The sequence below is a fragment of the Myodes glareolus genome, chromosome 23, assembly GCF_982192425.1.
Source record: "Myodes glareolus chromosome 23, mMyoGla1.1, whole genome shotgun sequence".
Lineage (NCBI taxonomy): Eukaryota > Metazoa > Chordata > Mammalia > Rodentia > Cricetidae > Myodes > Myodes glareolus.
The window spans coordinates 44608545-44632565 of record NC_142048.1 but is presented as its reverse complement, the minus strand read 5'-3'; the positions used below and the strand labels follow the sequence as shown (position 1 = coordinate 44632565).

At 39.1% G+C, this 24021-nt stretch overlaps 1 protein-coding gene across 10 annotated transcripts in view; it reads left to right on the top strand.

The window, feature by feature from the left end:
- Positions 1-19095, top strand: part of LOC125414285 (uncharacterized) — a 155921-nt gene extending 136826 nt beyond the window's left edge. For all 10 annotated transcript variants that reach the window (XM_085680768.2, XM_087900803.1, XM_085680766.2 and 7 more), the window contains exons 52-58: positions 809-879; positions 1568-1685; positions 5182-5381; positions 6382-6592; positions 10775-10887; positions 11946-12041; positions 18844-19095. In XM_085680768.2, the coding sequence (XP_085536894.2) occupies positions 809-879; positions 1568-1685; positions 5182-5381; positions 6382-6592; positions 10775-10887; positions 11946-12015 (783 nt within the window). In that variant the 3' untranslated portion in view covers positions 12016-12041; positions 18844-19095. The remainder of the gene's footprint in view (positions 1-808; positions 880-1567; positions 1686-5181; positions 5382-6381; positions 6593-10774; positions 10888-11945; positions 12042-18843) is intronic.
- The last annotated feature ends 4926 nt before the right edge of the window (positions 19096-24021 follow it).

The following is a 24021-nucleotide window of genomic DNA, read 5'->3' as shown; positions in this document are numbered from 1 at the left end:
CTAGAATCATATTCTGGGGCTCTTGTCCCTATCCTGGGGAAATGCTGCACCTTAAGAGATCAAATTTTATTGCAAAACAAAATACCACCATAATATTAAAGCTACCATCAGGGATGCATCACCACGGGGCACATAACCATCACCTGTGTGCATTTGCTATTTGAATCTGCCTAGTAACCCACGAGGTAGATATTGTGATAATGTCAATCTCACAGATGAAAAGACTGGAATACAGGATGCTAACATGCTTACGGGGAAGAAACATGGAGCCACTGGTGGCACTTGAATTAAGAAGCAGATGTAGGGGCATGAGTGCAGATATTGCCATTTCATACACTCTTCAGAGAACTAAAAGATGAGATGTGAGGTCACTATGCCATATCACTGGCCGAATTGTGACCATTTACATGTCTAGAAACTCTTCGTACAACAGTGATAATGTAGCGTTTGGAATTCAATAAACATACATACATATGTACATACATACATACGTACATACCATGAGGGTATTCTTTTTTCCCATTTCTCAGGCCTTTCTTTATCTCTGTCAGATAATACACTGTTTAAGAAGAACGTATTTTGGTCTGATAGAAATGTCAAGACATGTTTTGTTGACAAGAGAGACATTATTACTTCAGACTTTGTGAGCTGCAATACTCAGCTATGTGGGAAATTTCAAAAGCCAGGTTGCCACAGACAATGTTCAGGGAGAGTTCTAGATGGGTTCCAAAAGATTTTAGCAGATTATCAATTAATGGATAGATTTATGACTGAATGTTAGTAAAATCATTTTCAATCTTTTATTTAGTTGCAAGAAGCAAAAAGTCAACACATAGAAACTCTAAAAATTGTTCAGAAGATGAAAGATCACTTACAAAGGTATCCTTTGAAGTAGCATTTGATGTGTCTTGAGTGTTTATATAACAAGTAAGATGTATTATGGGAAGGTACATTAGTTATGAGCTAGTATATTGGTGTGAAGCCTGGAATACGTGCTTGAGTCACGTGAAACACAATTTAGGGTTTACAAAGTATCTCAGTGATAGAATATATACTCACATGAATGTCAGCCTGGGTTATTCTCCAAACACTATAAATAGATAAAAAAATGAAGAATTATAGAACTTTTCATATCATACCTAAACTTTGCATATTCTTACAAAGTAGGACTGGAAAATGATACAATTTCTAAATCGTATACTTTTCAAATATATCATAATTTATGCAATTTCTATTTCAGATAATTTTTCAAAAGTGTTGTAATATTGTATAGAAATATAGGATAATGAAAGAGGAGCAATGAACGAGAGCAAGGGGTCTCAGGGCAAGGCAGAGGGGAGCAAGTGGCTGTGGCAGGAGAGCAGGATAGCGGGTATGGGGAGGAAGTAGGGCGGGCAGAGAGAGGGGATGGGGAGGGTGGCAAGGGACAAGAAGGAACAATGTTTAATGATATGCATGTCTAAAGTGCCATAAAATCCATTATCTTGTGGGCTAAATAAAAAAAATTTAATATGTGGTACTAAAAATTAGTCTATGAGAGTAACTATTTTAAAACATGCATTTTTAGGATTGAGCAAGAAAATTTTGAGTTAAAAGTTGAAGTAAAAGAGCAAACTAAGAAAATTGAAGAGCTTCGTGAGTGTCTGCAAAACTCACCTTTAAAATTGGAACAAAATAGAACATTGGTAGGTCACTCTCATTCATTTTTGTCATGCCAAAAGGCATTTTCTTTCCTAAAAATATATGCCAATATTTCAGGGAATATATTAAGTATCTCACTGAAAAGATATTTATTGTATTCTTATTGCTACTGCTTGCCACTGCTAATGCTTAAACCAGTAAGACTTTACTCAAGAAGCTGATTTAATAGAACCGATGACTTTGGTGGCAGTCGATAATGTTGCAGGGTTGCAGGAAAGATCTTTGGAACAATGCTTTCATGAAGATATATATATATATATATATATATATATATACATACATACATACACACATACATATACATACACACATATAGAAAGTATTCAGAAGAAAACAATTGATAATCTGTTCTTCATGGACAATTCCACTATTACAAAAGAAAATGAGATGAAATGAAGTGTACTGGTCAACATCCTAAAGTGCTTAAAATTACATTGTGTCCTGGCAGCTTATTTTAAAGAAACACCTTACTCAAAGGAGTAATTTGGCTTTCTAAAACTCAACACGATCTGTTTGTATGTAGATGTGGAAAGGACGAAAACATGGGGTTCTTCTCCATAGAAGCGAGCTTGGAAGGTCAGAAAAAATCATGCCCCAGGCATTTCATTCAAAGAGCAGTATGTTTGTTTTATTAAGAATTGTTTTAAATGATTTTAAAATTCTTTATTTCTTCTTGGAGGTAGGGAAAATAAAGACTTGTTAGAATATCTAAAACAGGCTCGGCATGTGCCTCAGTCATCAAGGACTTGTTTAGTAGATACCAGGCCTTGTGTTCAATGGCCCCACCCTCTCCACACTGAAAAAAAAAACCAGTAAGCTCAAAGTTGCCATCTCCCTTTAAAAATCAAATCACTGAAGTCAGATAAAAGATCTGCTTTTTGTAGACCAAGTGTTTCCAGTCCTAATCTTGAAGGAATAAATCCCTTCACTCACTGTTCTTAACTCAGGGAATATTTTATTATGCGCATTTCCCTGCTTGGGGAAAATTGCTCTCATGGGAAGACTTGCAACCCCCCTTCTGTTATTCTAATGTCTTGTTTTCTATTACTCAACATCTTACTAACAGTGCCTGTCTTCAATAAGCTAATGTCTGTACTTGCTGCATCTGACTCCAAAGGACACTGCCTGCTGCATGCACCTTGTTTCTGGATCATTTAAGGCACCCCCTTTTCTCTGACAAACCGTCCACAGAGTCACAACTTAAAATCATTTCTTTACCATCATTCTCGGGTCCAGATGGGGACGCAGTAACTAGACCCTAATAGTAGACTAGGGCCTACAAAACACACCTCCTTTGAATAAGTCATTTATAGCCCACATAACCAACTCTCTGCTGGAGTCCTAACCTCCCACCCCTGACCCCCAAGTCCAGAGTAGGACGGAGAATTCAAGGCACTGAGGGAGACACTCATGCAGGTTTGAAAGTTCTGAGACTGGTCCCTGGCCAGTTCTCTGTTATGGTGGGTTCTCCCTTTCCTGAGAAACAGACAGACTGTGTTTGCAGCTGGGTGTTTAACACCTTAAGCTTTTGCTCTGCAGGATTCCCAAGGCACAGCCTAAACCTGCATTCTGTTTTAGCATCCCCTTCATGTAAGCAGAAACTAGCAAGTGGTATTTTGAATACATTTCTCTTTAGAATTTTGAGTCAACTGTGGATTTTATTGGGATTTTAGTCATTCTAAGAGGCACTTTCATAATTTATCTTATTTTTTAAAAAAAACTATTTTACACACCAGTCCCAGTTCCCTCTCCCTCCTGTCCTCCTGCTAACCCCCACCTTCCTCCATCCCACTCCCAACAAACAACTCTTCAGAGGGTGAGGCCTCCCAAGAGGAGTCAATAAAGTCCCTCATATCACTTAAGGCAGGGTCAAGGCCCTCTCTCATCTATCTAGACTAAGCAAAGTATCCCTCCATAGGACCAGGCTCCAAAAATCAGTTCATGCTCTTGCTCCACTGCCAGTGGTCCCACTAACTGCCCAAGCCACACAACTGTCAGAGGGCCCACTTTCAGAGGGCCTAATTCAATCCTTTACAGATTCCCTAGTTGTCAGTCTGGAATCAGTGAGCTCCCACTAGCTCCGGTTTCAAGCGAATTCAGCTGTTTCAAGGGAATCCCCAGCATGGTCTTGACCCCTTTGCTCATATTATCGCTTCTCCCTCTCTATGACTGGACTTCAGGAGTTCAGCCCAGAACTTAGATGTGGATCTCTTCATCTGCTTCCATCAGTTACTAGATGAGATTCTATGTTGACAATTAAAATAATCATCAATCTGATTACAGAAGAAGGGCAGTTCAGGTACCTTCTCCACTATTGCTTAGATTCTTAGCTAGGGTCATCTTTGTGGATTCCTGGAGTTTCGTTAGTGCCAGGTTTCTCGCTAACCCCATAATGGCTCCCTCTGCTGCAGGAGCAGAATACACTCTCCATGGTTCGGCCATTTCTCCAATCCCACAAATCTTTAGGATTAGCTCCTCATCGAGGGCGGCAAATGAAGCTGTATTCAAATAAACCTTAAAAACCAACTAGGAAATGTGAAGCTTTATGAAGGCATAGCAAAGGGCCTTGCATTTGTGGTCTCGGTTTGCTCTTTAGACCTTGTGTTCTCCATGGTACCTTTTATTTGGTCTTATCTTAGGAGGCATTTATGTTAGCATTATTTGGTAATTTGGCATGTGGAAACTCAACACATTAGAAATACATACGTTTACACAGCAGATCATAGTTCTTTCATATTTGACAACCTTTTCTGTAGCTCCTTTCTCAGTTTTGCTTTTGGCTGCGATGCAACAATAATTCTTTTCTGGCCAATCTCTTTGAAAGACGTGAATCTTTCAGTAAACATTACTTCCACAGCCCATTCTTCTTTCAATTCTAGCGTTTATTGCTTCATGTTCTCAAATTCTCTTTAGAATCTCCATTATTAGAAGTTTTGAGCTGAATTCACAAGTATGTGAATATCTAATTACATGAGCAGTTATGTAAGAACGATTCCAGGAGGATCACTTAGCTCACTGGTAATAATTTTCCCAAGAAGATGGTTTTAATCCCCAGCCACATACACAGAAATGCACAAAACGAATAAAAATAGTTAAAATTCAGACTTATTATGATTGATAATATTTTTTAAATTTAATTTTTATCTTTTATGTTTATGAGTGTTTGCCTGTGTGTATGAATGAGTACCATATGCATGCCTGATTTCCACAGAATTCATAAGAAGACATTGGATCCCCTGCAACTGGAGTAAGGGATGGTTGTGAGTCACCATGTGGGTCCTGGGCACCAAACCCACTCCTTTGCAGGAGCAGCATATGGTCTTAATATCTGAGTCATCTTTCCAGTACCCGATGATACATATTTTAAAAAAGAGTTTAAAAATGTTCTTTGAATAATTTACTCAAAAGTAAACCTAAGAAATTTTAAGTGACTATTTGAATATTTTTTTTCTCTAAATATATCATTTCAATTTGCTTTAGACAAAGGCAGGTACTCAAGAAACTTTGGAGGAATTATGTGAGAACATTTCCCTGATGAATCAGACAGGAATCAGAATCCAGAGTCTGTGGTCTGAATCCTCCAAAACAAAAACCGGAAAAGACTCAAATACAAGTGCCCAGAAAAGTTATGAGAAACAACGTATAGAAGAATTAAGGATTAGCAATGCATTGTCACACAAGTGAGTAAAACCAAAGAAGTGCAGAAAATAGAGCAACCCCAGCTTTCCTATAGGACCGAACTTACAGGGAAACAGGCACGAGATTAGCGGGTGCAAAAGTGAGCTAACCAAGATAGTTTGGGAGAATAATCTTAGATAGCACAAGACTGGCCTTCAAAATTATGTTCCAGTGTAGACTATACACCCCCCGACTTTGATTAGACATGTGATTTTCTTCATTAATATTCTCACGTGGTTGCTTGCGATAGGTTTGCTTGTCTGCTAGCCAATAAGTAGAAATAGTAAAAGTCTGGGCACTGTTTGGAAGGTTGTAAGGAAAGCCGAGGGCTAGCGACTTTCCTTGTACACGGTCTGGCGCTTCCTAAACTAGCTTTCCTCGACTGTTCCCTTTGGTGCTACCATCGTCCAGTTCTTCATTTCACCCATATTCTGTACAAAGTGTTAAAACCAGAAGCTTGGAAATGTCCTCGAGGAGATTTTCTTTTAACCCCCTAAACTTGTTTAATAAATGCAAGTATCCATAAAAATCTTTGCCATCTTACTCAGAAGCAGTTAAGGAGTACAATATAATATTTAATGAGTAAATATTAGTGAACTTGCCAGTATGACCATATAGTTACCATATCCGTAATCTCATGTCACTGTCTTTTGTATTAAAATATCTCTGCTTGAGCCTTAAGGATCATAGGTGTGGGGTCCTCCCAGAGGGCAGCATTTTTACCTGTAAAATCATAAGTCTTTGATAGCCTTGTCTTTACTTCTGATATTGTTTGGGGGTATTTGTTACCTCAGAATTTTCCTAATTTTATAAGTAATCCTTTGGAGTGATTTGAAACCTGTAATTGTCTGCATGGCAGGCATGCTTCTACACACCTTTCAGTGCTAAGATTCTGTTTAATGGGGAAATTCTGTGCATTCTTACACTGCTTTTAAAATACAAGGAGACATTTATGGATAGATAAGATCCATGTTATAGTGTACACCCTTTTGGTCTTTACAGGACCAGGAGACTAGATAAGTCCCGCACACAAGTTCACATCACAGTGGAGCAGGACATGTCTCATCTGCACACATCAGAAGCAAGGTTTTCTCTCGAGAACCCTTGCGTGGCGAACAGTTGCCCTCGCAGACACTTCTTCCCATGTGGAAACATGGTTCCTCCAGGAAACCCACGGTCTTCTAATGACTGCATGCGAAGCTACCCAGTGACGGTATTGTCATTTCCTCTGTTTTCAGACTTGCAATAGAAAACTTTTTATCCCAAATTTCGTGCATCACCAAATTGCTTACAATACATATTAATTACAATAGAAAGCAAAACATGCATTTTTCTGAAGTATAAAGAGTCTGTCTTTCCCCAGTAGAGTCAATAACTGTGATACAATAGCAAGGCTTTAACCGCGGTTTAAAGTTATAATCACGCAGTTTCACAGTGACTGCAACTGTGGGTAGACTTTGTGGCATCGGCGGATGTTTCTGGAGGGTTACAGCTTGGCTGGTCTTTACAGTGCTCGAGTGTTTCGCCGCAGATTCCTGGATCTGCACACTTTTCATGAGTGTGTCACCGGTATACAAACACTTCACCACCTATGGATGTGAATAATCCAAAGTAACCAGAAGTAATGCGTGAACTAGATGAAACAAAACCAAAAGAACTAGGTTTTTCCGTCTTCTTAAACAAGAAGATATCCTTAATTGTGATTTACCTTGAAGCATATCTGTATCAATTTTAAAACATATGTGTATTGATCCACTGTTCACATGAGCAAGGAAAGGTCACACCTGCCTCTGTATGTCACCCCCTTTTGAATGACTGGTGGCAAAGATGGCAGCGGTACCAATAGCCTTTAAATGAAAACAACTGTCATTAAGAACTCTTCGTAGGCTCTAGGTCCAGTTATTATGTAAAAGTGGACACTGCTTCACCTCTGCCCTACTCACCAGCTGTATGATTGCGCTCCTAGCCAGTGTCCATTTCTGTGGATCTAAGAATGACTCCCACGTGTCTGAATAGGCAAAAGAAAAGTTCAAGTATCCTTGTCCCAGTATGTAATGTATGCCTAAGTTTGCATAAATAGAATACCCATTTTAACGAAATACGAACCAACTGTGGGTAGTTTTTATCAGGTGCCACTGTAATTAGAACACTGTTTCAGCCGGTGCACACCAGTTCATAGCTTTGATGGTGTGTTTTCAGCATCTTCATGCACGGGGAAGACATTTAAGTCCACATCTAACGGCACCTAACACTTTTTACATGCTTCAGATAAACAAATTTCATGTTTCTCAGACAACATTACAGTCAAATACCTAAAAGGAAAAAAAACACAATGGTTAGTTAAATATACAAATTATAAGACCTTAAATAGTTGATTTTGAAATTATTTTGTTAGGTATCACATATTAAGTGCTTTAGTAAATTAAAAATATTTTATTTTATATGTATGAGCGCGTCACCTGCATGTATGCATTTGTACCACACAATACATGTCTGGTGGCCCTGGACACCAGAAGAAGGTGAGTCTCCTGGAACTGGAGTCGGGAATGCTTGTGGGCTACCACGTGGGTACAGAGAATTGGAACTGGGTCCTCCGCAAAAACAAGTGGTCTAAACTACTGAACCATCTCTTTATCCACATACTTCTTTATTAAGAGTAGCCTAAACATAAAAAAGTCCTTGGTATTAATTAGAAAATGTAAGGAACGTTGTTTTCCAAGCATGACAACTGAGTGTGTAAATGGTGACATGGTACTAGGAAGGTTTGGGGTGCTACTTCCCCTGAAAGTGATTTTTGGGATAGAAGACTAACTATTGTTAAGTAGTTTGTTTTTGGATAAACTGATGATTAGTTTACCTTAAACTCTACCTGATAGGTTTTCTTGCAGAGTATTAGTTAATCCGATCATACTACATTTCATGAGAGATTAAAAGCAATTATTTTATCTGCACAGGAAGTCACTGTGTAGTGACTATAATAGTCACCAGAGTCCCTTTGAAGTGCTATTACATACTCACCATTTATCAATTCTTTGAGCTAGATCACCTTCTGTAACTGCTAACAATTTGGATATTTCTATCAAGAAAACAATAGCTGAAGATATAACAGAACGTTCTGTAAAATGATAGGAAATAGTAGGTATTGAGGTAAAGGGTGTGGCTTTGGGATAAGAGATAGATATCATTGAGTGTGCATCAGAACAGACAAACAAAACAAGCCATCTACATAATCTTATATGGAAAAGAAGGCTATTCAAAAAGTCAACAATTGATAATCTGCTTACCAGAAAGCAAAGAAGACTTAGCCTGCTGGTCAACACTTCAATGCCGAGTTTCTACCTTCATCCCTAGAAAGCCACTACATTCGGAGTTACACCAGTGAGAATCAACACAAAAGGGATGAGCTTGACCAGTTTAATGGAGGAAGACTCTGGGAGAAACAAACATAAATGACAGTACAGGTTGCAGATGTATGTTAGGGAATCTGCGCCAAGCTTTAAGAATTAAGGGACTCACAGAATTTAAGAAGAGAAATAGAGAAGAACTTAACTAGGCGTTAAGAGCTGCTTTATGTAGGAATGAGGTGAGGGGTATTGGGGAGATGCCTCGGTAGATACAGTTCTTATCTCTGCCGTAGTAGTGTATTTAGTTCCAGTGCTGAGGAGGCAGAGGTAGGTGGATTCCTAGAGGTTGCTGGCAGTCAGTCTGGCAATTACTGAGATGCAGGTTCAGTGAGAGACCATGCCTCAAAAAATAAGGTGGAAAGGTGAACGGGGAAGACACTGGACACCAATCTTCAGCCTACACACACACACACACACTGAAGAGTCAGGTTGATATGGTAAAGCAAAAGTTATGGCAAAAAGAAAGAAAAAGAAAAAGAAAAGTAAAGGAAACAGAAGAACTTGAAGCGTCCTTGACTTTCAAAATCTTTCATTGCAGTTGTTACGATTGAGGATCTGATGTTAGTGTAAAAGCTGGTATCATTAGGTAATGAAAAATGGGTTTGTGATTGACAGGGCATCCTAACAAACATTAGCTGAGTGGGATGTGAGAGAAGGATGATGGGACCATGTGAATCAGGCACTGTTATGCTTTCATGCGCTATAGAGAGGATGAGGCTTGTGGCAAAACTTACTAGGCACAGGTGAAAACTACCACTCCCAGAGAATGCTTATAGAGAATGAGTGTACTTATCTCATTCAGAAGTCATACGAGGATAAAAAGATACATTGAGAATAAAACAATCGTTTTAAAAAAAAACTTAGTAAATTATGACTTAAATAAACCTGGACTACCTGCAACTATTAAAATGCTTTTATGGTATGTTTTTACTAGGGTATAAATACAACCATACTTTAATTTTTAGCAATCCTTATTCGTGAAGTCTTGCATTTTATCCAATACGTTTTAGCAACATAAAGAACAGGAAAAATGAAAAATATAAATGATTCTGAGTATATAAATTTTATTATAGAAAACCATCACACATTGAAATTGACTGGGCCAATCTTTGCATCTCATTGAAGCAAATAAATTTTTATGCATGTATCCACCATCCAAACCAAAAAATTCATGGTAATAGTTAACTCTTAGAAAAGTCATTAAAGAGGTTATAAAGCTAATTGTTTTTCTTGTTTCAAATATATCATGGAGTTTTCATGTTTTATTAATTTTTTTAGTACTGGATTAAGTGCATAAAAACCTAACTCAACAGTGAAAGTATAAAATCCAGTGTGAGGGTCCCGAGTTGCAGAATGGCTGTTCTAACTGTATTTCCTGCGATGGGCACACTTTGGGCCTGGCTAATTGTGCTGTGTTTGTTTCACTTGCAAGTTCTTTATAATAAAGTTTTAATTAAACTAATTAAGTAGGAGGCCAGAGAGAGAGCTCAGTAGTTAAGAGTACTGACTGCTCTTCCCAAGAACTCAGGTTTGGTAAATCCATTCTCTGGGAATCTAGTACCTTCTTGTGGCCTTCACGGGAACTGCACACACAGTGCACAGACAAACTTGCTTTCAAAACATCCATACACATAATAATAAACACATTTGAAAAATAGCTCTGTTGATAAATAAGAAAAAAATCACTTATTTTACATTTTTTCTTGGTTGTGTTAGGTTTATCACACTTATTAAGTTTTTCTATGCACATTCATCATAGTTTGTTTGGTTGTTTGGTTGTTTTTGAGACAGGGTTTCTCTGTACCTTTGGAGCCTGTCCTGTAACTCCCACCGTAGACCAGGCTGGCGCTGAGCTCACAGAGATCCGTCGCCTTTGCCTCCCTAGTGCTGGGATTAAAGGTGTGAGCCACCACCGCCCAGCTTCATCATAGTTTTAAGAAAGAAGAGTAAGTCTCCAGGGTTTTAAAGCTATTTTGTATGATTTCTTGAAGATGGAAGATGAGGAAAAATTGATCAAAGTCCTTATCAAATTAAAGGGATCTTTGGAATATAATTTGTATCAGCAGCAGAAGACAAATAATGAACTAGAAAAAGAGATAACTAGGTAAGATTTTAGTATTTCAAATATTGTCAACCGCTCATATTAGCTATATGTGAAATAAAATCTAAATCTAAATTCAATTTATTTATGTTTTTTCAGAACTGTTTCTAAGTCTACAAGATGGCTCAACGCTTAGAGGGGTTTATTGCCAGACACAACAAGCCGAGTCACATCTTGACACACACACACACACACACACACACACACACACACACACTCACGGTGAAATAACAACAAAACAACTGCATTTAAGTTTTACTTTAGAAAGTGACACAATCTGAACCTTCTTTCTTCCCTTGTTGAGGCGGGGTCTCATTTATATAGCCCATGATTCTATTGTCCCAGTTCCCCAAATACGGCAATCTCAAGTGTGTGTCATCATACTTAGCCCGAATGCTTATATGATGAAACATAATATTCTCCAGGGTTTGGAAAACTAGTACAACACCATCTTTGGTGTGTGATGGCTTCTCAGTCGACTTCTTTGACCATGATGTTTTATTTGAAAGTTATTTCTTTTTACTTTTCTTTAAACAAGTTTAGAATACAAAGCCTTCTGACTACCTTTAATAATAAAAATATCTGGATTTAGTTTATATTTTCCTTTTTATTATAAAATACAGCATGTTATAAACTCCTTTTTCATAGGTATCCCCCATGTGCCCAAAAGGTGTGTGTTATTCAATTTCAAACATACACACACAAACATAAATGAATAAGGAATTTTATAAAGTATGTTTTATCATTTCTTTAGGTGAACTTTGGGTTAAAGCTCATAATAAGTTGATGTTTTGTATAAGTATATGGAAATTGACAATATTATTTATAAGAATTCTGTATATATATATGTATATATATAGTCAGTTATTTGACTGCTGTATATATTATATTAATTGTCTTTATACTCTTTACCTAAGATAATTAAATAAAATTCTTTCAAGAAAAGCTAGATTAAATTTAGGTCATAATTTATAGATACATTTATTTTATATGCTCAGAACATGCTTAAGAAATTATTAAATCTGTGCTGATAAAATATACTATTTGTTACATTCTTATAGAAATAAAAAACTCTTGAAAATGGCAAAAATTGAGCATGAAATTGGAAAAAGTAGTTCTCCTGGAAATTAAAAAACTGGTCATTTTTGAGATATGAGGTGAGTTTAAAAACTAAAGCTCACTTTTCTTTTCCTTTTCTTTCTTTCCTTCCTTCCTTTTCTTTCTTCTTTCCTTCCTTTCTTTCTTTCTTTTTTTTTGGGAAAAAATTTTTGCTCAATGCTTCACAAATGAAACAGCTATTTGTAAGACCATTGCAGACTGAATGTATGGACCAAACTCATCTTTTTCTATTAAGAATGTCTGCTGTCAACCCCCTTATGTCCTGAAACTTTACCGAGGGACAGAACCCCAAGACATGAGCATAAAGTCAGTATTTTGGAATAGATCTATTGAGCCACAGTTGATGTCCTTTGAAATTCAACTTTAGAGCATTTCTGTCACCCTAAAAAGAAACTTCATACTTGGTAGCCGTCTTATACGCACTTCCTTCCTCAACCTTGGGAAACTACTTTGACATTTCTTCCTATACACTTTTCTGGGCATTTCAAAGGAATGGACTCTCACAATAAGTGGTCTGGCTTCTGTCAAGACCCCTTCCTGCCGTAGCAGTGTTCAGCGCTTGGCTGTTACTACTGTAGCTGACTGTTAGGTGTGGAGGCCCGCCATGATTGTACTTACCCCATGCTGCAATCAGCCTGCTATGGAGCATAGCTGCATATTTTTCTTTCTCTTGGATGAGTATTTGTGGGTGAAGTTGCTGAGTCACGTGGCCCTTTGCTTTGATTTTGGAGTTGCTGACCATAGCATGCTGCTTTCCATACTGTCTGCACCAGCAGGACGTGTGTGTGGGGGGGAATCACTTCACTCCATCTTTGCCAACACTTGTTTTCTGTCAGTTTGTAATTTTATTTATTTATTTATTTATTTATTTATTTATTTATTTATTTATTAAAAATTTCCACCTCCTCCCTGCCTCCCTTTTCCCTCCCCCTCCCCACCTCCCCCTCCTTCTTTAGTCCTAAGGGCAGTCAGGGCTCCCTGCCCCGTGGTAAGTCCAAGGTCCTCCCACCTCCATCCAGGTCTACAAAGATGAGCATCCAAACAAACCAGGCTCCCACAAAGCCAGTCCATGCAGTAGAATCAAAACCCAGTGCCTTTGTCCTTGGTTTCTCAGTCAGACTTCATTGCCAGCCACATTCAGAGTGTCTAGTTTGATCCCATGCTCCATCACTCCCAGTCCATCTGGCCTTGGTGAGCTCCCATTAGATCAGTCCCACTGTCTCAGTGGGTGGATGCACCCCTCGTGGTCCTGACTTCTTTGCTCATGTTCTCCCTCCTTCTGCTCCTCATTTGGACCTTGGGAACTAAGTTCAGTGCTCCAATGTGGGTCTCTGTCTCTATCTCCATCCATTGCCAGATGAAGGTTCTATGGTGATATGCAAGATATTCATCAGTGTGGCTGTGGGACAAGGTCAGTTCAGGCACCCTCTCCTCTGCTGCCTAAGGAACAATCTGGGGACCTCTCCTTGGACCTGGGAACCCCTCTAGAGTCGAGTCTCTTGCAAACCCTAAAATGGCTCCCTTAATTAAGATATTCACTTCCTTGCTCCCATATCCACCCTTCCTCCATCCCACCCATCCCATTCCCCCAAGCTCTCCTGAATCCTCCCCTTCTCCCTTCTCTCTACCCATCTCCCCTTACATCCACCCCCCCACATACCCCTGTGCACCCAAGTTTTGCCTGGCAATCTTGTCTACTTCCAATATCCAGGAGGATAACTATATGATTTTCTTTGGATAACTATATGATCTTCTTATTTAGCTTCTCTAGGATCACGAATTATAGGCTCAATGTCCTTTAATTATGGCTAGAATCCACTTATGAGTGAGTACATACCATATTCCTTTTTGGGTCTGGGTTACCTCACTCAGTAAAGTGTTTTCTATTTCCATCCATTTGCATTCAAAATTCAAGATGTCATTGTTTTGAAAGAGTTGCCATTTTAATGATGTAAAGTTCTTATCTGTAATAACTAACGAGATGATGGTGGATTACATGTTTTGTTCACTTGATTGTATTGCTAACTTGCATATACTTGTTGGAGAAATTCCGTTTAAACGATTTTTCAATTTTAAAAGATTTACAAAGATTTCTTTATATATGCTGTCTTTATTTATCCTAGATCTTGGTCCATTACAAGATATGTGATTTTCAAGTATTTTTTTCATTTAATAACTTGCCCTTTGCAGTTCATCGCTGAGTTTCTTTCAGGCACCACAGCGTGATTTCCTGAGGTCTCACTGATTTGTTTGTTCTTCTTGAGGCCAATCAAAGTAGTTATTGCCAGCTCTAGTCAAGTTTTATTGCTGTATTTTGTTTTAAAATATCTATTTTTTAATTCTAACATTTAGCTATCATATATATGTGTGTATATATGAGATGGAAAAATAGAGAGATAGACAGATGATAGGTAGTTGATTGTGTGTGCATGTGTGTGTGTGTGTGTGTGTGTGTGTGTGTCTGTATGCAGGAGCATACATTTATTTGTACATGAAAGGAAAGAGGACCCAGGATGACAACTCAAACCTTCTTTGTTGTTGATTTTGTGATTTATTTACAGTTTTATCTTACTGATTATACTGGTTTGGAATTCCACAAATAGAATAGTTGCTGGCCAGCAAGCACCAAGGGCCTGCCTTTGCTTCTCCTGCCCTGTGATTACAAGTGTGTATCACTATACCCAACCTTTTTTTTTTAAAGTTACATGGGTTTTGGGAGTAAGACTTGGGTCTTGTTTGCAGGGTGTATCAGTCAGGGTTCTCCAAAGGATCAGAACTGATAGGAGGAATGTCTATATATTAAAAGGGAATTCACTGGAGTGACTTACAGGCTGTGATCTGGGTGGCCCTGTAATGGCGGTCTCCCATGGAAAGACCAAGAATCCAGTAATTGTTCAGTGCACAAGGCTGAGTCTGCAACAGTCCCAGTCTAGTGCTGGAGTCTCAAAGGATTAGTACAGAACTGCTGGTCTCTCATCTACTCTAGAATCCTGAAGAAGTAGCAGGTTCTAATACCAGGAAAGAAATGCCCAAGCAGCAGGGCAGATGATTTGCAAGAGAGAGTGTGGGCAGGCAAGCAGAAAGCATGGCATTCCCTCTTCCATGTCCTTGTCTATAGGCTGCCATCAGCAGTGGTGGCCCAGATTAGGGTGGGTCTTCCCACCTGAAATGATCTAAGAAAATCCCTCACAGATGTGCTAGCTGCTTGGGTTTTATATGATTCCAGATGTAGTCAATTTGTCAAACAAGATCAGCCATCATACAAAACAAATAGTTTTCTCTCTAACCTAAGGGTCCATATTTATGTAATTTTCATACAGTATTTGTAGAGAGGCCAACTTTTTTTTTCAAGTGACTTTTTAGTTCTCCCAGAAGCAACATTTTTTAAAGACTATTTTTAACATTTCATTTTAAAAAAACATATGTTGAAAGTCAACCGATCCTCAGCTCTAATAGGATTATGATCCATGTGTCTATTTCTGAGCCAGAACAAAGCTTAGAGGTTTGACATTGGAGTCCTCCCCACCCCTAGGGCTATGTACTGCTAGACATCTTGCAGTAATACAGTCTGTGGTGGAGAATGTGGTGGGTGACCTGGCTCATGCTGAGGCTTTTGGTTCCTTGATGGGACCCATGTCCCATGTCCCATGCTTATGCTCTATTGATATAAAAGCATCATTTGCAGTCAGGCTTAAATGTAGACAGAGGCTAGTTCTCCTCTTGAATCCCTGGTCTGTCATCTATCATTTCTCTCTCCTGAATTTCTCTCTCTGACCTCCACCAGTTCTTTGACACTATGACTTACTAACTCATCATGATTCAGAGAATCACTGGTAGGTTCTTCCTGACTCTGTCTTGTAGACTTGTACATTTCTTTCATTGTTAGCAGTTACTGTAAACTTGGTACTACTAGGGCTTACTTAGGAGATGGACCTTGGGGCAGGCACCCTTGGGGGTTGATGGAGTGATGACACTGAGCGATGTGGAAAGGGCTGTGATTTGGGCATCACCATTTTCTAGGCTTAGAGAGTCTGGGCTGTCTAAGTGTAGAGTGTGGCTGAGCACCAGCATTGGCTGAGTAACAGCGTTGGCTTGTTACGCTCTGCTCTGGGGTAGTTGTACTATGACAATCTGCCTCAAGTTCCTGCCACTTTGACCTGGTGGATGATAACTTGGATTGGTGATAGTCCCCCCCACCCCAAGTTGCTTGTGTCTGCCTGTTTTATCACAGCAATGGGAAACAAATCCGAGACATCCAACAGGCATTCCCTTTGTTCTGGGAGTGGTATAGGTTCAGACATAGAGAAAGTTTCAGAGGTGTTCACATCTCCCACTTCAGTTCTTATGATTTTAACTATATGAACCAGAGCAAAGTGCTTTTGAATTATTTTTCACTTGGGTAGAAAGTGAGAACTAGACATTTAGAACTGTCGCGGTGACAGAAGCTAGCATAAATGTAAGTCCCCCATGGGCAAGCAGAAAGAGAGTGTTTTGGGTGTGTGATAAAGGACTGTGTCTTGTAGGATCTCTATCACATTTCTACACCATGAAGTATGACACATAATCGGGAAGAGAACCTTTCCTCTGGGGAGTTACTAAAACAAGGTCATATGCTGCTGTTGTTCTGGACAAATTCAGAAGTCTCTTAATCCATTGAAATCATTTAATGTAAGGCTTCATTTTCTACCTAAAAATGAAGCAATAATGTCACAGCAGAATTCCCGACCATCTGGCTCTTTCAATCTTTCTGCTCCCTCTTCTGTGGTGTTCCCTGAGTTTGGGGGGACAAGGCGTTGTGTTATAGGATGAATCCATCAGGGATGGGTTCCACATGATCCTTTAATCTTTGCATTATTACCTCTTATGTTTCTCTATATTTGGTGTTTATCTGTTGTAAAGAGAGGTTTCTTGGATTAGGGGTGAGAGCTACACGTTTGTAGATATAAGGATAAGTTTTAGAATACAGTTAAGAATTATTTTGTTTAAAAACAAAAATTTAAAAACAAGAAATAAAAGCAAAGCATTCATTTTTGTTTGTTTTTTAAAATTTTTTTGTTTATTTTTAAATTCATAGTCTTATTTGTATTTTTTATTTTTATTAATTTTTAAAAAATTTTCCTTTGCGGGGGGGCACTACAATGGAGAAGGGTAAATATGGAGTGGTTGGGAAGTGAGGAGGGTTGAGGTGGGTAATGTGAAATTCCTGAAGAATCAATAAAATTTATGTTTAAAAAAGAAAATACAAACAAACAAAAAAGAAGTATTTTGGTCTAGAAACATGGCCATAGTAGGGTCTCTCCTAAGATTCATGACCTCTCACTAGTTCTGGTTAATTGACTAGGTTTCTAGTGCCAGGCATGATTTCCCTTCTGTTGAGCAGGCCTTAAGTTCAATGAGACAATTGTTAGTTACTAACAATGTATTAGAGCCACTGTTTCCCCTTAGGGATATCTTGCTGTACTGGTCATTGTGTGGTCCATTGGTGTCACAGATGGGCCATTGTTTCTCTTCCGTGGAGGCTTCCATAGTAGATTCTGGTCCTGGGAAAATTATACCAGCAGGTCACTTTTAGCAAAAATGTCTTCTGAGTTTACTTTTCCTTTTTCTGTACTTACCAAGGCATCTCAGCCACTTCATATTCCAATTTATCACCGTCCACCAGCTCTTGAACAAAGGCTGGAATTTGAACTCTTGTGCTGGGCTTTTCATAGGTTTTTACCGTGAAAGTGAGCATGTCCGTATTTCAAGAACAGTGGATTTCTCGGTTGGATTTGGGCTACATGCTTGGCATGTAGAAAGGTCCTACTAGATCTTTCCAATCTCTAGTTGTAGTTACTTCCCTTCCACTTACTCTGTGTATTCATCGTTAAACTTACATCATTTAACTTATTGTAAATCTTTCACCAGTCAGAAGGAACACTCCCTCCTCTGTGCACGAGGATTACACTGACCTCATACCCAGACGAGGGTGAAACATTGCGCCCAACATCTAAATCTTTTGAGAAACATGTGCAGGTAATTAGCTTCTTGTGTCTAGTCTGCACTACACAAAAAGCACTAGCTGCAAGTTTGAAGTAGAAGTTGCCGAAGTTCACTTCTCCATAAGCAATATGTTTGCTTTGACAAGTCTCACAAAATTATCTCTTGTATCTTTCTAAAGTTTCTTGATTCAAAAATTCTGAGGTACAAGTGCTTGCATCTGAGAGTAATGGTTGTGCTTGTTAAAACCTGGGTTCTCTGTCCCACTGACGACTGACAGCCACTTAAGCAATATACTCCATAGAACGACTGCCGTACAAGGCTCTGCACATCTGGCCTGTCTTAATTACACCAACTGTCTTCCAACAGAAACACAGACTTTTTTTTTTTTTTTACATTCTGCTGTTATCCAGTGTTCAAGCTCAAGGCTTTAACAAATTCAAAAAGACGAAAGTGTTATTTGTTATTGTTTCATGACGAAGACCATGAATATGACAAAGATCGGAAATTCATGCACTGTCTGAAGTTCATCCTTTTCTTCTTGGACGTGTTTCCCATGAACAGTCATTACCAATGCTTGAGCATACAGATACAGCCTTCCAAAGTCCAAGTTTAGAAACCACACATAGAGAAGTAGGGAGACCTAACAAGTCCTAGGTGTGTTAAGGCTCTTTTTGTTGTTCCCCCTTTCCTCTTCCCTGAGGGCTCATTAATGCTGATGCTATATGAAAATCTTTTCATCTATTTCTCATAAAAATGACGTCACCAATCTTAACCTAACAATACATAATTCCTTTGCAGTTTTTGTTGCTGTTTGAAATCTGGTTTTCAGCAGTGTTTTCCCTGTTCCCTCTTTTGCAGGAGTGTGGTTAGACTTTGTCACGTGACTGGGTGGGCAGATACTCCATGCTTCCACCATGGATACAGGCCTCAGTGTGGCAGTCTTGATGTATTCCAGAAACATCTCCTGGACCACAGCATCTGCATGGAACAGCAGCTTACTTTTCTAAATGCATCCTTGGAAAGTTGGCCCTGATCTAGGCACCACCTAGCAGCAAAGATGACAAAGCACTGCCCTTAATTTTATTTTAATTAAAGATGTGTACCACCACATCCAACTACTCTCTTTCTTTTTATTTTAAGGACTTTGTCCTTTTTTCTTTTCTCTTCCAAGCCTACATATATTTTACAATACACTGTAAACTGTTAAGAGGGTTTTTCTTCTGAAACTATCTTTACTGTATCTCTTTTTCTGACTACATGAGTCTTTCATTTGCTAAGCAATATGGCTAGGATTAAAGCCATGGCTTTGGTGGCTAGATCCAGCCCATTCCTTAGCTTTCTGAGAGTCTAGCCTCATGGCGGAGGTACTGGCCAGAGCCATGTTTATTGTCACAACTCTATGAAGAGTTTTAAGGTCTATGTCGCCACCAAGAAGCATGCTGTCAACTATTCATAAAAATCATTTTAGTGTCTGGAATGGTAGGACAGACAAGATAGGGGTCTTAGAGAACAAGTGAGTGGGCGTGAGAATATCTTTAATAAGAAGGAAGGTACGATATGTTTGTTTTAAAGATAAATGGTACTGAGAGTGACAGGTGTAGAAGGTAGTGTCCCAAAGTCTATTCTTAATGCAGGGTTGACTGAAGGTGTCCTGTGCTTCTCAGTCAGCAAGGCAGTCTAGAGGAGGAAAGGGTAAAGCATCATTGTCAGCCAAAAGACAAGGAGGCTCTTCAGAAGCTAGGAGAAGGAAAATTCCAGGAGCTGATTAAAAAGGAAAGGTATAATTTAGCTATGACATTACTGACCATTTTGAGGTTGGACAGCTAGGCATAATGTGGAAAGAGTTGAGTGATCAAGTGGCCCCAGAGAAGAGGACCTATAGTCTTGGGCTGGTGCGGCAAGTACCAACACCCATCACAGATGTCTGGAAAGGGCAAGTTTTACCAGAGGAAGCAGGAAGTATAGACCAAATATCTCCTGAATCTGTTAAAAATGCCAGAGACTTATGCACCTCCTGGGCAGTCAGTCTGGTCTCCCCCACAGTAATCTTGATGGCAGAAGTCCCAGGGCAGTATCTGTCATTGGTTGCCAGGCCCAGAAGGTCTGGGAGACATTTTCCGATGGAGGAGGAGATTGGGTGATGGACTTACCTAAGCAACACAGAGTAGAGTAGACATTCATCCAAAGTCCGTAGTTTTTGTAAGGTCCTGGTAATGAGCATTGTGGGCCAGTCCTTTGCCTAGTGAGCAGTGTTGTCACACTTGAAGCAAGCGCCAGGTAGAGTTCATGGTGCCCCCTCTTCTTTGGAGGTGTCTCAGGGCTGCAGCCAGAAGTTAGCATTTCTGTTTATCTTTATGTCCCTTCCTGTTCCTCCCTTCCAATATACACCCTAAATGGCATATTCAATGGATATATTTGAGGGGGTTTGATGGCCATCATCTAGTCTCTTCTGTTCTTTCTTCATATGTCTTTTTAAAAACAATAGTTTTACATTAAACAAACATGAATGGTTTTTATTCACTTGCTTCAGACTTATCTTTGACAAAATAAACAGAAGGCTAATACTTGGCCCTATAAATGAATTACACTCATCACTAGCATTATTACGGGTGTAGTTCTGGGCACATATGGTCATTTATAAGGTGTCTGACCATTAACTTGTATGTCTTAATTATCTTTATCAGTTTATAATAAGTTAGTGACTTTTATAAGATTAAAATTTGAGCCAACAAATGTATAATTTTTCAGTTGAAGACATTTTAGTATCAAAATAAACATTAAACCACAAATACAGTTCATGGAGAGACATAAAACATCATTTTCCAGATCTCTATATAGTGTACTTTTACAAAATATCTGTTTTTATATGACTCAGCTTCTCTAAACAACTAAAGCTTAACAAAGACAGCAAAAACCATAAAGTGGCTAGATATGCATCTTTATGTCAGTTTTTGCTTTCCTGAATAGACTATAATAGTCTTAGAAATTTATGAACCTTAACCATCAAATATATATGCTGTTCATAAATATTATTTTCTATAAACATTGTTCATGATTTTTGCTCATCTATTTTTTTTTACTCTTCAGACAAAAATGATCTTAGAGACCCTGTGTTTTCTCCTTAGTCTAGGGAAAATAAAATAAAACAAACCATTTTTTTGAGATCTGGTCTTACCTCTTTAGTCTAGTGAAACATTCTAGTTTCCTAAATAGGACTTGAATCCAACTTACACACATGATATGCTGCAACAAATTAAGATTAGCTATATATAGATTTTAAACCATCAACCATTTTGTTATAAATTTTAAGGTAACTCCTACCACTAGGGATGTCACTGATTTGTTTTTCAAACCACACCCAAATCATCTTACAAATCCTGAGATCATTTGCATTTCAATAAAACCTACAAATATAGCAAAACCATGGGGAAAAGGGGGAAGTATTCAGAGAGCAGAAAGTCTGCAGTTACATTTAACCATTAATAACGTCTATTCAAAAACATTCACCTCCTAGTTGTTCTCCTTCTGCCTGTCACTGAGCCACCCTGACCCTGACAGAGGCTTTAGGGGGAGCATTTAAACAAACACAATTGGGCCTAGAGAAGGCCAACTCACAACTCCAGAGCCATCCTTTTAGAGTGTAAAATCGCAGCATGTGACAATCTTTTAATATCATACACAGATATACATAGTTAAGGACCTTATTACATAAGGACTTAGGTAACTTGATAAGACTTGATACTGCAAGAGACAGGAACATAGCTTTAATTCACTCAGCAAGGTCAAGGTTATTGGTCCGTGTAGAGGATGGAATAGATCCAGGCTTGCCTTGGCTCCCCCAGGGTTTGTTGGCTTTATTCTCTTGGGATGCTTGCAGACTTTTACACAAGAGTTTGCGAGGCAGCTTAGAAGCACATCCTGCCAGCACTGGTATTCCAACACAAGAGCAAGAGGATGCTCTCCTCAGCAACCAGGTCCAAGTCCTGGGAGAAAGAAAATCCAACGACGCACAAAATGCTATTGATACTGCTGTTGTCTCTGGCTCCAGTGTGGTTAGCAAGGAGATTTGAATGACCCTGTTTTCATTTAAAACTGTGATTTTTCTCTTTTTATGCACTAATTTCAGTCTTTATAATTTTGGCATCTCTCTATTACCCATCTTAAATTGTGCTCAGGTACTCTTACCTATGGGTGAATTAGGATTTGAAAATGGCCACCTGTGGCACAGGTAGCCGTAGTATACCAATACCAGTTCCTACTCTTGACCTTACACCACAGTGATGAGAAATGCCACGGCTGCCATGTGCTATTGTGTAGACTCCTTGGAAGTCCATAATTAGTTCAAACACGAAAATTTTGAGTACATATTATTTGATAATTCACCAAACTAGTTGGTATCAAGCTCAACTTGAGCACCAGGTGAATGACCTGTTTCCATCAGAAAATCCACAGATCCTTTCTTTGACAGTAGTCTAGCACTAACAAGATACCAGATACTTTTAGGACATGCAGTGGAAAACCTTACAACCACAAAGAGGTGATTGTCTCTCACCTTTGCAGAGAAAAGGCCAGGCAAACTAACGTTCTTGCCACTCAAGCTGTGAGTGCTGACAATGGTGTGGCTCCCTCTTTTTTCACTAGGATTTTGGAATGGATTACTAAGACTCGGGAAATAGACACCTAGTTGTAACCAAGACAGACTCAATGACTGACATGCTTCCTCATACCTGGTATTGTTCCATTTTCTCCAAGTGCTGGAACAAAGAACCTGACCAAAGCGACTCAAGGAAGGAAGGAGGGACTTATTTTCCTCCCAGTTTGAGGGACAGTCTATCATGGTAAGGAGTCATCGTGGTAGGTTCTAGAGAAGACTAATTGGATTGCATCTACAATCAGGACACAGAGAAATAAAGATGCTGGTTCTTGACTCACCTTCTCCTTTTTATGCGGTCCAGGACCTCAGCCCAGATGATGAAGCAATCCACATTCAGAGTAGTTCTCTCCTCCATTAAATCTCTCAGGAACCACCTTCATAGACCAACACAGAAGTATGTTTCCGTGGTGATTCTAAGTCGCATCAAGTAGACAAGAGGTTAAGCATCGCACATTCCTTCATCTGAAACTTACCTCAGGCTCCTGCCCCACACGGGAATCGATCTTGGATGCTTCAGTCAGAGCAGGTTGGGTGCTACTCAGCATGTAATTTAGAAGAATAAAACAACCTTTTCTCCATCCAGGTGTTGTGAAGCAAATTGATAGCCCCACCCCATTGCACCCACACGTCTTCCCGTTTCAGCTGTCAGTTCCTAACACTGTATCATACTTCTAAACCCGAGCGGACATCTCTTCTTGCCATGCGCTTATTGCTGCATCTGCTGAAAGAATGTGGAAGCTCTTTGGTTTAAAAATGAGCAGGTTGGTTTTTGCTTGTTTGTTTTCCCTTCTACAAGGTTTGGGATTATGCAGTGCATGTGTTTCGTGTCTGGCTTCTTTTTTGCTTGGCATAATTATTTTGGGATTCACCAAGAGTCTGCATGGTGTTAGAACTCCAGTCTTTCATACTTTTTTTTGTGAGATGTATTGCGCTGTATGGATATGTCACAATGTTTTATGCATTTGTTGGTGATCATTTAAAGTCATTCAATTTTTGAAAATCACGAATCAAGCAAAACATCTCTGTTCTTGCTGTTTTCAATGTATACATTTAGGATTTGTATTACTTCAGGTGGAATAAATTACTTGGCTTCTCAAAAAGGTAAGAAGGAAGAAAAGGAGTAAGAAATGAAGGTAAGTGGGGAGAAAAACCATAGATTTGAAACAGCAAAATTTGGGTCCTCAGAGCTTGAGAGAAGCTTCAATCTAGGCCCAAAGACAGGCTCGGTTCCTAGTCGTGTCTGGATAAACGAGTGCACCTTTTCAAATGTCAGCATCTTAACAAGTTTCACTTCCTTAATGAAGATGCCTGCCAGGCAGAGCTGGTGAGAGTATTCAATTCTATGAAATAACCCACGTGAAGGGCGTGGCACTTGCTTAACA